At 37.7% G+C, this 14,368-nt stretch overlaps 2 protein-coding genes across 3 annotated transcripts in view; one reads left to right on the forward strand and one right to left on the reverse strand.

The window, feature by feature from the left end:
- Positions 1-5,076, forward strand: part of LOC132097426 (bone morphogenetic protein 1-like) — a 74,468-nt gene extending 69,392 nt beyond the window's left edge. For both annotated transcript variants that reach the window (XM_059503130.1, XM_059503131.1), the window contains exon 20: positions 4,084-5,076. In XM_059503130.1, coding sequence (XP_059359113.1) covers positions 4,084-4,221 — 138 coding nt within the window. In that variant the 3' untranslated portion in view covers positions 4,222-5,076. The remainder of the gene's footprint in view (positions 1-4,083) is intronic.
- A 6,410-nt stretch (positions 5,077-11,486) lies between these two features.
- LOC132097427 (protein dispatched homolog 3-like) overlaps positions 11,487-14,368 on the reverse strand; it is a 43,791-nt gene continuing 40,909 nt past the window's right edge. The window contains exon 20 of the mRNA XM_059503132.1: positions 11,487-12,048. Within this exon, the coding sequence (XP_059359115.1) occupies positions 11,704-12,048 (345 nt within the window). The 3' untranslated portion in view covers positions 11,487-11,703. The remainder of the gene's footprint in view (positions 12,049-14,368) is intronic.

The following is a 14,368-nucleotide window of genomic DNA, read 5'->3' on the forward strand; positions in this document are numbered from 1 at the left end:
CATGATTGCTTTATTATTTAACAGATTTAATTTACAACCCGAATTCCGGAAAAGTTGGGACGTTTTTTAAATTTTAATAAAATGAAAACTAAAAGACTTTCAAATCACATGAGCCAATATTTTATTCACAATAGAACATAGATAACATAGCAAATGTTTAAACTGAGAAAGTTTACAATTTTATGCACAAAATGAGCTCATTTCAATTTTGATTTCTGCTACAGGTCTCAAAATAGTTGGGACGGGGCATGTTTACCATGGTGTAGCATCTCCTTTTCTTTTCAAAACAGTTTGAAGACGTCTGGGCATTGAGGCTATGAGTTGCTGGAGTTTTGCTGTTGGAATTTGGTCCCATTCTTGCCTGATATAGATTTCCAGCTGCTGAAGAGTTCGTGGTCGTCTTTGACGTATTTTTCGTTTAATGATGCGCCAAATGTTCTCTATAGGTGAAAGATCTGGACTGCAGGCAGGCCAGGTTAGCACCCGGACTCTTCTACGACGAAGCCATGCTGTTGTTATAGCTGCAGTATGTGGTTTTGCATTGTCCTGCTGAAATAAACAAGGCCTTCCCTGAAATAGACGTTGTTTGGAGGGAAGCATATGTTGCTCTAAAACCTTTATATACCTTTCAGCATTCACAGAGCCTTCCAAAACATGCAAGCTGCCCATACCGTATGCACTTATGCACCCCCATACCATCAGAGATGCTGGCTTTTGAACTGAACGCTGATAACATGCTGGAAGGTCTCCCTCCTCTTTAGCCCGGAGGACACGGCGTCCGTGATTTCCAACAAGAATGTCAAATTTGGACTCGTCTGACCATAAAACACTATTCCACTTTGAAATAGTCCATTTTAAATGAGCCTTGGCCCACAGGACACGACGGCGCTTCTGGACCATGTTCACATATGGCTTCCTTTTTGCATGATAGAGCTTTAGTTGGCATCTGCTGATGGCACGGCGGATTGTGTTTACCGACAGTGGTTTCTGAAAGTATTCCTGGGCCCATTTAGTAATGTCATTGACACAATCAAGCCGATGAGTGATGCAGTGTCGTCTGAGAGCCCGAAGACCACGGGAATCCAATAAAGGTCTCCGGCCTTGTCCCTTACGCACAGAGATTTCTCCAGTTTCTCTGAATCTTTTGATGATGTTATGCACTGTAGATGATGAGATTTGCAAAGCCTTTGCAATTTGACGTTGAGGAACATTGTTTTTAAAGTTTTCCACAATTTTTTTACGCAGTCTTTCACAGATTGGAGAGCCTCTGCCCATCTTTACTTCTGAGAGACTCTGCTTCTCTAAGACAAAGCTTTTATAGCTAATCATGTTACAGACCTGATATCAATTAACTTAATTAATCACTAGATGTTCTCCCAGCTGAATCTTTTCAAAACTGCTGCTTTTTTAGCCATTTGTTGCCCCCGTGCCAACTTTTTTGAGACCTGTAGCAGGCATTAAATTTTAAATGAGCTAATTAAGTGGATAAAAGTGTAAAATTTCTCAGTTTAAACATTTGCTACGTTATCTATGTTCTATTGTGAATAAAATATTGGCTCATGTGATTTGAAATTCCTTTAGTTTTCATTTTATTAAAATTTAAAAAACGTCCCAACTTTTCCGGAATTCGGGTTGTAGGTTTTTATCAAATATAAACTTTCATTACACACATATGGCACAGCAAATATGGTAAATAAGCTCAAAGGCAAGCTCCAACCTTGGTACTTTATAAGTTTGAGCTTATATTTAATGCACTATGTGTGTTTGTTGATCAGTTTTTTATATGAATAAAAGTTTAGATTAATTCTGCTCACCATATGAACTCCTTGATTCATATGGAATTATTGTACAATGTCTTCATGAACTATTTGAAGGATTGACGTTTTTTTTGTGGAATGGACTTTAAACGGAGAGACCGAAATCTTTACAGTTTTATAAAAATTTCTTCATTGGTGTTTTGAAGATGAATGAAATAATGACATGGAATAACATTAGGGAGAGTAATTGATGCAGATCTTTTTTATTTGGGGGGGGGGGGGGTGAACTATACCTTTAACTGGCTGTTGAAGTGCACAAAATCAAAACTTGAATGCAAAAAAGTTCGATCTAAGAAATTTCAAAGCAACCAATCACTCAGCACCAGCACTATTCTTTGTGAATTAGTGCAGCTAATCATGCAGAACCACATTTATTTGCCCTTTCTAACTCAAATTACTTTGTTAGGCTTGATTGGTTTCTACGAGCCATCAGACATTGTGTTCACTGGCCCTTACAGTCCCGTTTAAATTTGCTGTCCATGACCCTATTAGATCAGACATGTGGATCATTTTTGGGACACAATCCCTCACTTGAGAACTACTGCTTTACAGGATAAACGATGATCTTTGAAAGAGGCTGTCAGGGATGTTCCTAATTTCTAGTTCTGGAGAGAAACAAAATCTCTGAAACATACAAATCATACAAAAATCTCTGAAACAATAAGAACTCAGTGTGTTGTGTGTATGAATGAGATCAGCTCTGTAGGTAACAGAACAGCATGATTACATTTACTTCAGTTCAAAGAGAAGGACTGAGGCTGAGTTTAGACAAGGTATATCGGATGAAATTCTGATACTGAAATGGGTGTAACCTGCTTATCGCCTGAAAGGTTTTCTTAAATTGAACCAAGAGGATGTTTGACAGTGTGCATTTGTCTCAATCGAGTTTTGGTAGCTTGCCATTTAGAGCATGCTTTTAATCCAAAGCAACTGACAATTTACTAACAGCAGGGAATATGTCCCTCGAGCAACATGAGCTTAAGTGTGCTGCCACATTATGCTTTCACAGCCTAAAATAACCCATTTAAACTTGGTCAGAAAAGAGCCACTGCACAATGGAAACTACTCTGAAACCATATCAAATGCTTTGAGATTTAGGTTCTTATGTGAAGCACTTTTCACTATCTACATAGGCAGATACCTTTTAAAGCTCAATGTATACCTAATTTTCAACGCAGTGTGCACAATCCAAATTTGATCATCAACTGTACACACATACTGTTACATATTTTGCACCTTATTTTTTTTCTGCGATAATTAGTTTGTTCACAAAGTGGTGACACTTAACCAACCCATTGTTTCAAAATCAAAGAAGGAAAAACTGAACTTTTACAGGAAGAGTAAAAGGATGCTTTTATTGGTCAGAAATTTAGGAGAGGAAAAAGCCCCTGTGATTGTGCACGCTATCAAATTGAGTATATAATAACTGTGTTCCAATCTAACTTTATTTTGGAACAGCTTTCATCGTGTGTTGATGATTTTGGTAGCACTTTAGAACTTAGGTGAAAGACAATAGTTAGGTCTTGAATACACTACACATCTTTTAAAATCGGAACAGATTTTAAAATGGTAGCACTTCAGAAAGTTTACCCTACAGAGTGAGAGCTTTGTAGAGAAGAAGGGTGTAGGGGACCAAAAACCTGTTCTTTGGAACCCACTTCTGCGTTGTATTGCCAAGCCCATTAATGAGGTGCTATCATTGCACAATTAACCTGCGTAAAGAATCATGGGAGTTCTTACTTGTGGTCTTTCTGACTCCTTTTAACTCAATACTGGCTCACTCTAGACCAGATGTGTCCAATCATACTCATCAAGGGCCACCATCCTGCAGATGTTGGTTCCACCCAACTCCAGTACACTTGACTAGAACTTTCTAGTGAGTCTGAAGACCTTGATTAGCATGTCCGAGTGTGTTAAATCAGGGTTTGAGCTAAACTTTGCAGGACAGTGGCAATCCAGGAACAGGTTTGGACACCCCAAGTAGTTCCCAAACAGTGGTTCCCAATCCTGCTTGCAGAAAACCCCCTCATTTTACACACACCTGATTTAACTTATTAGCTCATTAGTGAAGATTCCAGGACCTCAAATGTTTTTTCAGATAAGACAGACATAAAAAATGTTCAGTGTTGGGGTTCTCCAGGACTAGGATTGGGAATCACTGCACTAAAATGTCAATCTGTAGGATTGATGAGGTTGTGTTGATGTGATGAAAGGGAATTTGTTCTATCTAGCCTACTCAAGTCTTCCTCCATCTTTGTGTTTCCAGCCTCCAGAAGAGATCTACTCCGCTGGTGACTCCATTGTCATCAAATTCCGCTCAGATGACACCATCAATAAGAAGGGCTTCCATGTGCGTTACACCAGCACCAAGTTTCAGGACACACTCCACTCTCGTAAGAAGTGACCCTTAGTGGCCGGGAGGGGCCGTGCAGGGCCTAGGGGGAAGCGAAAGGGCCCCAGGGGGAGGGCCTCGCCCATCGCTCGGAGCCCCCCGGCCGCCAAGAACACCCAGACTCGACGAACCAGCCGCAAGAACGCCAACCGCACCTCAGTAGTTCACAGGGGTTCTGGCATCCCCTACTGACTGTGAGGAGTAAAGCCATTCCACAGTAGACCTTGTTTTTACCTTTTTTTATTATTATTACATTTGGGGCAAGATGTGGATAGGGGAATGTATTCAGTTGCTGGATACCAATATAGGGGCAAAATCAAAAGGGGAGGGTGGGAAGGGTGGGCATAGCTGATCGGATACTGGAATCCCCCCGTTTGTCACCTTTCATGAGCCGAGAGTGCGTTGAAAAACACATACACTGAGGAACTCCTGCAGGAAAACCGAGCAAACTCACCAAACCAGTAATCTGTGCAACAGTGGGATAGAGGAAGTGAGAATTGAGCGAAGCATGGGCATTCAGGACGGTGTTCCTCGCATGTTTTCCAACCTTGCAACTTGAAATTTACCGCTGCTCTGTGGGAAAACAACAACTGTCTCTTCTTGACATTATTGGCATTGCTTGTTCATAAAGAGTATCGTAGGCCATTGTGGGCCTGTTTCTTTGTCGTTACTTGAGCAAATGACACTGTATGTCAAAGAGATGCATGTGGTACAGCTAGAAGGAAATGTGGATGTAATGGCACCAGCATTTGTAATAACTCGTTTTTTTTCCCTGGCCAGTAGTCCAGAAGGTGCCCTGTCCGAAATTATCACTCTCCAGGAGGTTTTCCAGAATCAGTTATCACATTAAAAGACTAATAAACAACACGTGGCCCATGTCTGATGGCTGTTAATTGCTTTTGCATAAAAAAACAGGATGGTATGGTGGAAAATGCTTAGCTTTTGTTAGATTAAGCAAACACTTTTTTCAAGGTCTTGATAATGTAGTGCTGTCCCCGTAATGTTCTCTCTGAGCTTCAACAAACATGAACAAATTAGGCACAATCACATGACAATTGGTGGGCCCTTTAGTGTCCTGACATCCTACAGCTGTATTCTTTTTTTCTTTTTCAGGCTCTTTCCTTGCAATCCATGACTGAAAGTTGTTCGCAAAACTAGCATCACTAGCATAAGGACCTCAGTCAGGGTAATCAATGTAAAAAATAAATAAATTAGACATGACCTTAAGGGGGTAGTTCAGTCAAAGATTCTGTCATCATTTACTTCAAATTTGAGTAAATTACTTACTTACTTCTGTGAAACACAAAAGAAGCCATTTGCAAGAATGTTTTTGTCCATACAGTGACTCCAAATCAACATAATGGACCCCATTGACTTCTGTTGTATGGACAAAAAAAAGTCTCAAAATGTCTTTCTGTGTGTGTTCTGCAGAAGAAAGAACGTAACAATGTCATTTGGGGTTGAGTAAATGATGGCCAGATCTTCAGTTTTGGGTGAATTATCTCTTCAAGACATAAAACCTATTGAGTGAACTATTTGCGTGTCTTGTTTTCAATACAATTTTGAGTTAATACCTGAAAGGACTGTACTTTTTAGCAGTCCTCAGATGTCCTATTGCTGGGTAGATGTTACTTTTACACCGCTGACTATGGGAAAACTGTAAAATGTTCATTTGTACCAATAATGTACCTCAGCATTGTGGGAGAGCGGTGGGACGGTGCTATTTCAAATGAGTCCTGCGCCCCAGTTCTTTCAGTCGCTCTTTCTCCATTGATTTTCAGTGTCAGTTGGGAAAAGAGCATGTTTGATGTCAAATCTGTGTGGAGCATGATCTCCAGGGTTGATCATTTGATCTGAAGTGTTAGAGCACTCCATTTCCAGGATCATCCCTGTGAAGTGTGCTGCTCCCTACCTCTCTCACTTTCCGTCTCCTGCAGAACTCCTTCAAAGGCTGTTGACTTGGTCTCCCCTGTCTCAACTGTTCTTTTCATCATATGATATCATTTCACACCTGTTTGCCTTTGTGGATTTACCTAAAGCTCTTTTAAATCTCAGGTTCAGGATATCTGATTGTTGTTTCCCACTGAATCATTCCAAGACGCTAGATTTTAATCGTTGCAGGTTACTGTTTGACTTGGATGTGTGAGATCCAGGAAGGCAAGTGATGAGGATTATGGGATTTAGAGGACACATTTTGGGGTTTTAAAAGGTTTTAGACAATGGCTTCCATCTGAACCTTGAATCAGTTCACCCCAAGCCACGAGTGCTGTGACCAAACAAGTTTCTCGATATACGATCTTGCAAGCAAGCATTACCCTCATGCTCAAGATCGACTAACTTCTATTCTAGTTCTTCAAATGGATTTTATTTTTGTGTTTAAGATACTGAGTTTAGCATCTCTGTATTTTAATATGCTTCCTAGCACAGCTTTTTAGAGTAGTGGAGCACTTGTACATTTTGCTAATCGAAGCACATCCTCCTAAGCATTATTAATGTTTTTAATGCCAATGTTATTTCTTGTTAGAAATAGTGTGTTGTGGGTGAACGGGGGCTTCAAATGATCTGTTTTAGCACGTTACCTCAGCATTTATTCACCCTGACTGGCCTTCCCACACAAGACTTGGTACATGTTTATGCATTTTATCATATGTATGTAAATATGTATTAATGTATTCAAAGTACACTAAACCATAGACAACTTGGAGAACTAAGGCTATGTATAATTGCAGACAAAAGATGCAATTTATTTATATTGTATAGCTAATTTTCACCTATGTATTGCACATAGTGTTAACAAGTGCATCAATTTCATAAAATGTAATTTCCATTTCGAAATGCTTCATGTCACATTTTGTCTTGTAGACTCAGGAATTATTGACTAACCATTTAATTAATTGAATAAAAGCCCAAATATACCAATTAAGCTACAGCAGTTAAAACTATGATAGAGCACATTCAAGACAAAGTGCTCTGTCATGTAATTTGGATTCTTTCTGTGATTTCTTTTTTCTGATATAACCTACATGTATTAAAGGCGTTTCATTAGTTGCTGATGGTTTCAAGGTCTTTAGCTCACATTGATGATGGACTTTTGCTCTCCTGCTCGTATTGATGACTATGGATTTCTAAATAAACCACATATCAGTATTGAATTTGCTATATAACAGATCATCAATTATGAATGGTCACCACAGTGCATTATTCATGCCTGTCTACCGTTTCCAACATTAAAAATTAAGCAGAATTGATGGGAAGAGCTAAATAAAGTCAAGCAAGTGCTTTGAAAATTTTGATGTTGGTGAGAAAACGTCTACCAATGAAAATGTGCACATTAAGTATAGTTAAAATATATTGAATTAAAAATTTTTATATATATATATATGTATGTATATGTGTGTGTGTGTGTGTGTGTAATTATATATACCTCAATTTATACACACACACACACACACACACACACACATATATAAAACTAAATTTTATAACTGAGGTATAAAACTTTCTATTTTTATTTGATTGTTGAAATGTAAATATAGTTTACTTATGATATACCCGTAAACAATCAGTTAATCATCTCTGTCAATAAGCCATTTTGGGGTGAATCTTGCCTAAACTGTCAAGAAATGCCAGGGACATATTTGACCCCAAAACTAAAAGAAAAAAATGACAATGTTTTGCATAAAGAAAATAGCCACTGTCAGTAGATTATGACTGTAATATGAATAAATTATCTATTTAAATTGTATATTTGTAATAATGTTTATTTGTACTAAATATTTTCTGATTATTTTACCACTATATATATACACACAGTAGTCAACATTTGAAGGTGATCAAAAAAGTTTAAGTTGTTCAAAGAAACGAACGCACTGACTTTAAGTAGCAAAAATGAAAATTCATAATCAATTGAAATGTAAATGAATTGACTGGATTTTTTTTTCTTCTGTGAATATTTCACCCTCTGATGCCAGCATGTATTCTGTGCAACTGTTAATGTGTGAATTTATCAGAAGAAGAAAAGCAGCTAGAGCTGTGAAGGTGAGCTGAAATCCTGCATGCGGAGGGCACTGGAGTGCAGCGGAGAGCTTTGGGGAGGACAGCGAGAGTCTGTGGATTGCTGCTGAAGTGCCGTATTATTTCCAGACTGCTGGTTAAGGGTCAAAATGAAGGTCGCCTGTGATCATTGTAACTTTGTGTGCGTATATGTTTTGAAACAGAGATAAATGGCAACAATCAAAAAAGATGAAGACAGACAAGAGTTAAGTGGATCCGTTTGGTGTGCAGAAAAACAAACGCAAAGAGTGGGTTTCACTTGGAATTTAACAAACCACATCAGAAACACAACATCACTCTGTAAAACTCAATATTTGTTTCACCAGAATCTTACAAAAGCCAGCATGAAATTCACCATGATTTACACTTTTATCTTATAAAAGTCCAGACAATACCCTTTACATTTCACCAGACAAAGAACAACTCTTTTTCACATGTTTTTATATACAACTAAGTGCATTAGCAGTATGATCTGTACTTTAAACCTCTTCAGTGTTTTTGGACAAAACCAAACAGTACAGTAGCCTCTTCCATTAAGGTAGGGAAATGTTGGCATGAAAGTCAACATGAAATCAGAAATAGATCCTATTTTCCTAGCTTGTGGTGTTATTGAGCATTTAATTACAAAGAACACTCGTAAAGAACATTAAACATTAAAGAACATTACATTTGGGGAATTTCCAGCAGCTTTGTATGTTTTTGCTCATACATACTTTTTCATATGATCTGCTTAGTCCCTCTGATGAAGAGGTTGAGGTTAACTTTCATGTTCTTTTTCCATAACTTTAAACATTTTATTCATTTTTTTTCCTACCAAGATTTTTTCCTATCGTCAAAAAATAAAATAATAATACTAATATATATATATATATATATATATATATTAGTATTAATAATATAGTATGTATACACTATTATATTATTTATTAACATTTTCAATTCTATTTTAATTTAAAACAATCAGTTTTAGATATTTTGTTTAATATTTTATTAATTTTAAGTGTTTGTCATTTTTTACTTTTGTAGCTTTAATTTAAATTTATTTCAGTTTTTGTTTTAGTAATTTTAGTACTTCCACTTATTTTCAGTTACTTGACAAGGAAATCGAAGTTATTTAATATATATTATATAATATATTTATTTCAGTTTTATTTTAGAAACAGTGTAATAGTTAACACCGTTTCTTTTCTCTTCCTTTTCATCTGATGTAACCAAGGCTGTGCAGACTTTTGGATAATGTTGAACAATAGCCAATTTGCTATTGAGTAACTGTTGTAGCTAACACAGCTTTTTAAAAATCTTTCAATCTGAAGACATGGTGAATGGTGGAGGATGGTGAACATGACATTTTACTAATCAATTCCAGATTTAAAAATGACAGTCTTGTAGGGAATTTGTGTGGTCTTTTTAGGGATAGATCATCATTACTTTTTTTTTAAATAATTCTACAAATCATGTATTAATTTACACCTGGTAAAAAGTTTTGAATTTTGGGTTACTTAAATCAAATATCCTGTTTCACTCAAAAATGTCACTTTGCAAAAGTAAAATAGATTGTGAATGCCATTTCATGTTGACTTAGTAGGTCTTCTAGATTTGGAAATCAAATAGTTAACTATTTTTTTATTCTAATAGTTAACCAGCTCTGTCACACGATCCTTCAAGGACTAAGAAAACGTAGCTTCATCTTACAGGTTCATTCTCCTCCAGTGTTGTACTGCCGTCATGTACGATATGAATTCACAGAATTCATGTCCTCCTCTTCTGAGACTTCAGGGCCTCATCACGTTTGAATCGAAAGTAGACACGTCCTCACGACCCTCTGAGTCACTCCAGTCCAGGTGTTGAAAAAAAATACAAAACACTGAGGAATAGTCAACACTTTCAGTCATACATTAACATTAAACACAAGTCCCTGACAGAGCGATCCTGGATAGTTAATTACCTAAATATTTCCGACATCATTTCCCACATCTGCTACCTTCATGCAGACTGTAAAGTATTCATATATTTAGGGTTTCTTATTTTCTAACAGTGTACCATTTAAATTGGTGGCCAGAATTATTAGAACACTACTATTTTCTGCAGCTAAAAATGGTTTTAAAGGGGTCATATGATGCAATTAATATTTTTCTTTTCCCTTTGTAGTGTAACAAGCTCTTGGTGCTTAAAAAAGATCTGTAAAGTTGCAAAGACTAAAGTCTCAAATCCAAAGAGATATTCTTTATCAAAGTTAAGACTGCCACGCCCCACTAAAACAGCTCATTCAGACACACCCCCACGTGTTTATGTCACTATGTGGAAATATTTGCGTAATATGTTCACACAAAGAAAGAAGGAGTGGTTTCAGTTAGAGTTGAAGCAGTCATGTCGGGATGCTGTGTGTTTCTAGGCGAGAGCAAAAGTACTTTATTTGGCCTTCTGAAAGTAGATGCATTTAGGAATCTTTAAGATTACTTACAACAGAACAGCAAAACATTTTATGGACGAAGGTTTTGTGAACCTACTGTAGGAGAGGAGGTCATTCTGACTTTGCTACGACAATCTACCGCTTCTGAATCAGCTGCTGTAAGAATGTTTTGTTATGAGTTTAAGTATTTGCTATTGACTGTTCAAATGCAGAGTTTTTGGGCGTCGCATGTGTGTGTGCGTGAGAGAGAAGGAGAGAGAGACATCACAGTGGAGTCAGTTGTCTTATCCGTCCATGGCTTTTGTACTGCAAACACATCCGAGCTTCATCACTGTGTCTGTCACGTGACTGATCCCCTTTTGGGCTTGAAGTGATTGTAAAACTAAAGCCATTATTAACTGTCTTTACATTTATTTTTAAAGAAGCTTGCGCTTATGGAAAGGGGCGTTACATTTCCGACGAGTGCTTGCGGTGTTCGGCCAATCACAATGCACTGGGTCAGTTGGCCAATCAGAGCAGACTGTGGTTGTCAGAAGGAGGGACTTTGTAGAAAACAACTTGTTTGAGAGAGATGGGGCATAGAGAACCTACAATAATGTACAGTATTTGAAAAATCATGTTTTTTTTTACATTAAAGCATGTCAACATATTCTATTACACCAAATACAAACAATAATGATCCTTAAAAAGCATCATATGACCCCTTTAAATCAGTTATTTCTATCTTTTGCTGTAGTGTGTCAGTAAAAAATATTAATTTATAATTCAGCCAGTGCTCCACACACAGATCTGATCTCACCATCATCAGTCTGTCTGGAATGTACTGTAAACTGATATTTCCTACTGACACACTACAGAAAAAAAAAGAAATAACTGACTTAAAACCTGGTGAAAATACAAGTGTTTTAATATTTTTGGCCACCACTGTATGTTAAATAATGCATTTTCCAAACTTGCTTGCCAAAGAGTTCACACATGTTGTCTAAAATAATCACACAGTCGCTCTCTTGAAATCCACCTGGTTCTTCGATTCAGATCAGTGTGTCTGGAGCGAACTGTGATGCGGTCCACCACAGCACACCTCCACAGACCCCCACGATCAGGACCAGCAGAGCGGCTTTGAGCACGGCTCTGGGAGGACGGGTGAAGTCGGCGGGTCCCATCGTGGCCAGCAGCGCGGTCGTGACGGTGAGCGTGAAGCCGATGGAAATGGCCGTGTTGATGGCCACAATCTGACCGAATTTGGCGAAAGGCACGATGACACAAAAAAAGAGTGGAACGGTTGAAATCACCGTCGTCACGGCACTGGAAACTACAGCAACGCCCACGTGATCGGCTGCTTCAAGGGTCCGTGTCTGCCGTTTGATGGAGGACTCCTGTAAGCCGAAGCAGAGGGAATGACTCGTGAAAACTCATATTAACATTCACCTCGCATGAAAAACGAAACAAAAAACACTCTGACTTTGCCTTTTTTCTGCTTCGCTACTCTCACTTTGGTGGTTTGTTTTTTTGTCTGGTAGATCTACTAAATGAAGAAGTGTGAATCGCCCGTCATGTTTACAGTTCATCTGTAGCGAGTTTTGGCAAATCTGTCAGTGATTAAATTCCCAACAGCAGAGAGATATATCCTTCATTCTGCATCCTCTGCTCCAGCTTCATGAGGATCAGACGTGTTTATCTCATCAGTATGCCTACATTTCTCCTCCTCACTGGATCTGTGCTCAGAAGCAGCAGGTTTTCTCCGTTACGCATCATGCGGGCCAGATGTGGGCCGGATCTGGGCCAAAACTTCTTGCTGTCTGGGCTGCTCATGTTTACACAGTTTCAGACTTACAGAAGATAGATGTAAATAAATAGAAAATCTATGGATGATAATGATTAAAAATATAATATAATATATAATACGTAATTTAAAAAGAAACTTAAGTTTGGATTTGGTCTATTTTAGATGCATCTAAACTTAGACTATATAAAAATTAAATATATAATATATCTGACAGAAATAATCTAATAAAAATGTATAATGTATTAAATAATATATTGACATTTAATAAAAAAAAAAACTAATATCATTAAAGCATCAAGAACACTATTATAATTCATTATTAAACACACCTTAAGTTAGTATTTAGCTGTGATATTACCCCCCTCATCATGTTTCCTTCAACAGTTTTAATCAAAATCTTTTAATTACTGGCACGAGTAGCATTTCTTGCCTTGTCTTCATTATCATTAACAAAAAATAATCAAATAAAATCCCTTCATTAACATCACACACGTGAGCAACACTTAGAGCTATAGATCTAATGATTACAAATTATGAATTAATAATATACTGCATCAAGAATACCATTATAATCCATTATTAAACACACCTTAAGTTAATATCTCATAACATGTGTCCTTCAACAGTTTTATTTAAAATAATTTAATTATAGCCATGAAATGCATTGTATTATTAATGTATTATAATATATCAACCATTATAATCCATTATTAATACAGGGCTTCACTGCCATATAAAAAAGATACCTGATCCTGAACATTTGCCACACACTTGTTTGTTTGTTTGTCACTCCCTGACTGTGGGTGTCTCTGTAGGACAGTGTTTTCTCTACTTCCTGTTGGCCTTCTGTAGCTAATCGTAGCTCCGTGTAGCTGTTTTTATTTTTATTAATTTTTTTCTCTAGAATCTTTATCTTACTATCACTCTCTGTTTTTTAAAGTGATAAAATATAACTTAATTCATACCATATTTCTGATATTATCGATCAATCTTATCAGATTAATTTTGATCGTTCACTTTTATTTTATATCCGTAAGTGCAGTACACCTGCAAAGCGTTAGCACTCGTTAGCTTGTCATTAGCGTTTTCATTCGAACCTATCGCTGTTTTCTTTTCTCCTCTCCTCTCTCTCGCTCCAGTTTTTCACAAGTTCATCAAACAACCGCAGTAAGAATATTTCATCAAGCACGGTGAGTAATGGCTTCTCCTGCTATTGTAATTTGCACCTCTTGCCACATGTACAGTTTATCTATCTCTGTCGCAGATGAGGGATTCACATGTGACAAATGCAGGGAAATAGTTAGGCTGACAGAGAAGATTTCAGAATTAGAGACACGCAGCCAAACCTTAATTGAGGACAGTAAGAATGTAAGGGCTTTAGATACGGCTTTGGATGCGTCTAGCTCAGGGATTCCTGTACATTGTTCGGTTTCGGCAACAAAGCCCCTGCAGCAGGGCAACTGGGTGACAGTGAGGCAGCGTAGACGTGGGTCAAAACACCGCTCTTCTGTTCCGATCAAAACATTAAACAGGTTCTCCCCACTCAGTGATGCACCCACTGAGAAACCTGATGAAAGTGCTCTAGTTATTGGTGATTCTATTGTACGGAGCGTAAATATAGAGACACCAGCCACCATAGTCAAATGTTTACCGGGAGCCAGAGCGCCTGACATCTTGGCAAATTTAAAAGTGCTGGCTAATGCTAAACGTAAATACAGTAAGATTGTTATTCATGCCAGCGCTAGTCGGAGATCACTAAAAATAACATTAAAGAGGTGTGTGAACTTTCAAGCATGATGTCAGACACTGTAATATGCTCTGGTCCCCTCCCTGCTTACCGTGGTGACCAGATGCATAGCAGATTGTCATCACTCAATGGCTGGATGTCTAAGTCGTGCCCACAGAATAAC

This window comes from Carassius carassius, chromosome 21, assembly GCF_963082965.1.
Source record: "Carassius carassius chromosome 21, fCarCar2.1, whole genome shotgun sequence".
Classification (NCBI taxonomy): Eukaryota; Metazoa; Chordata; class Actinopteri; order Cypriniformes; family Cyprinidae; genus Carassius; species Carassius carassius.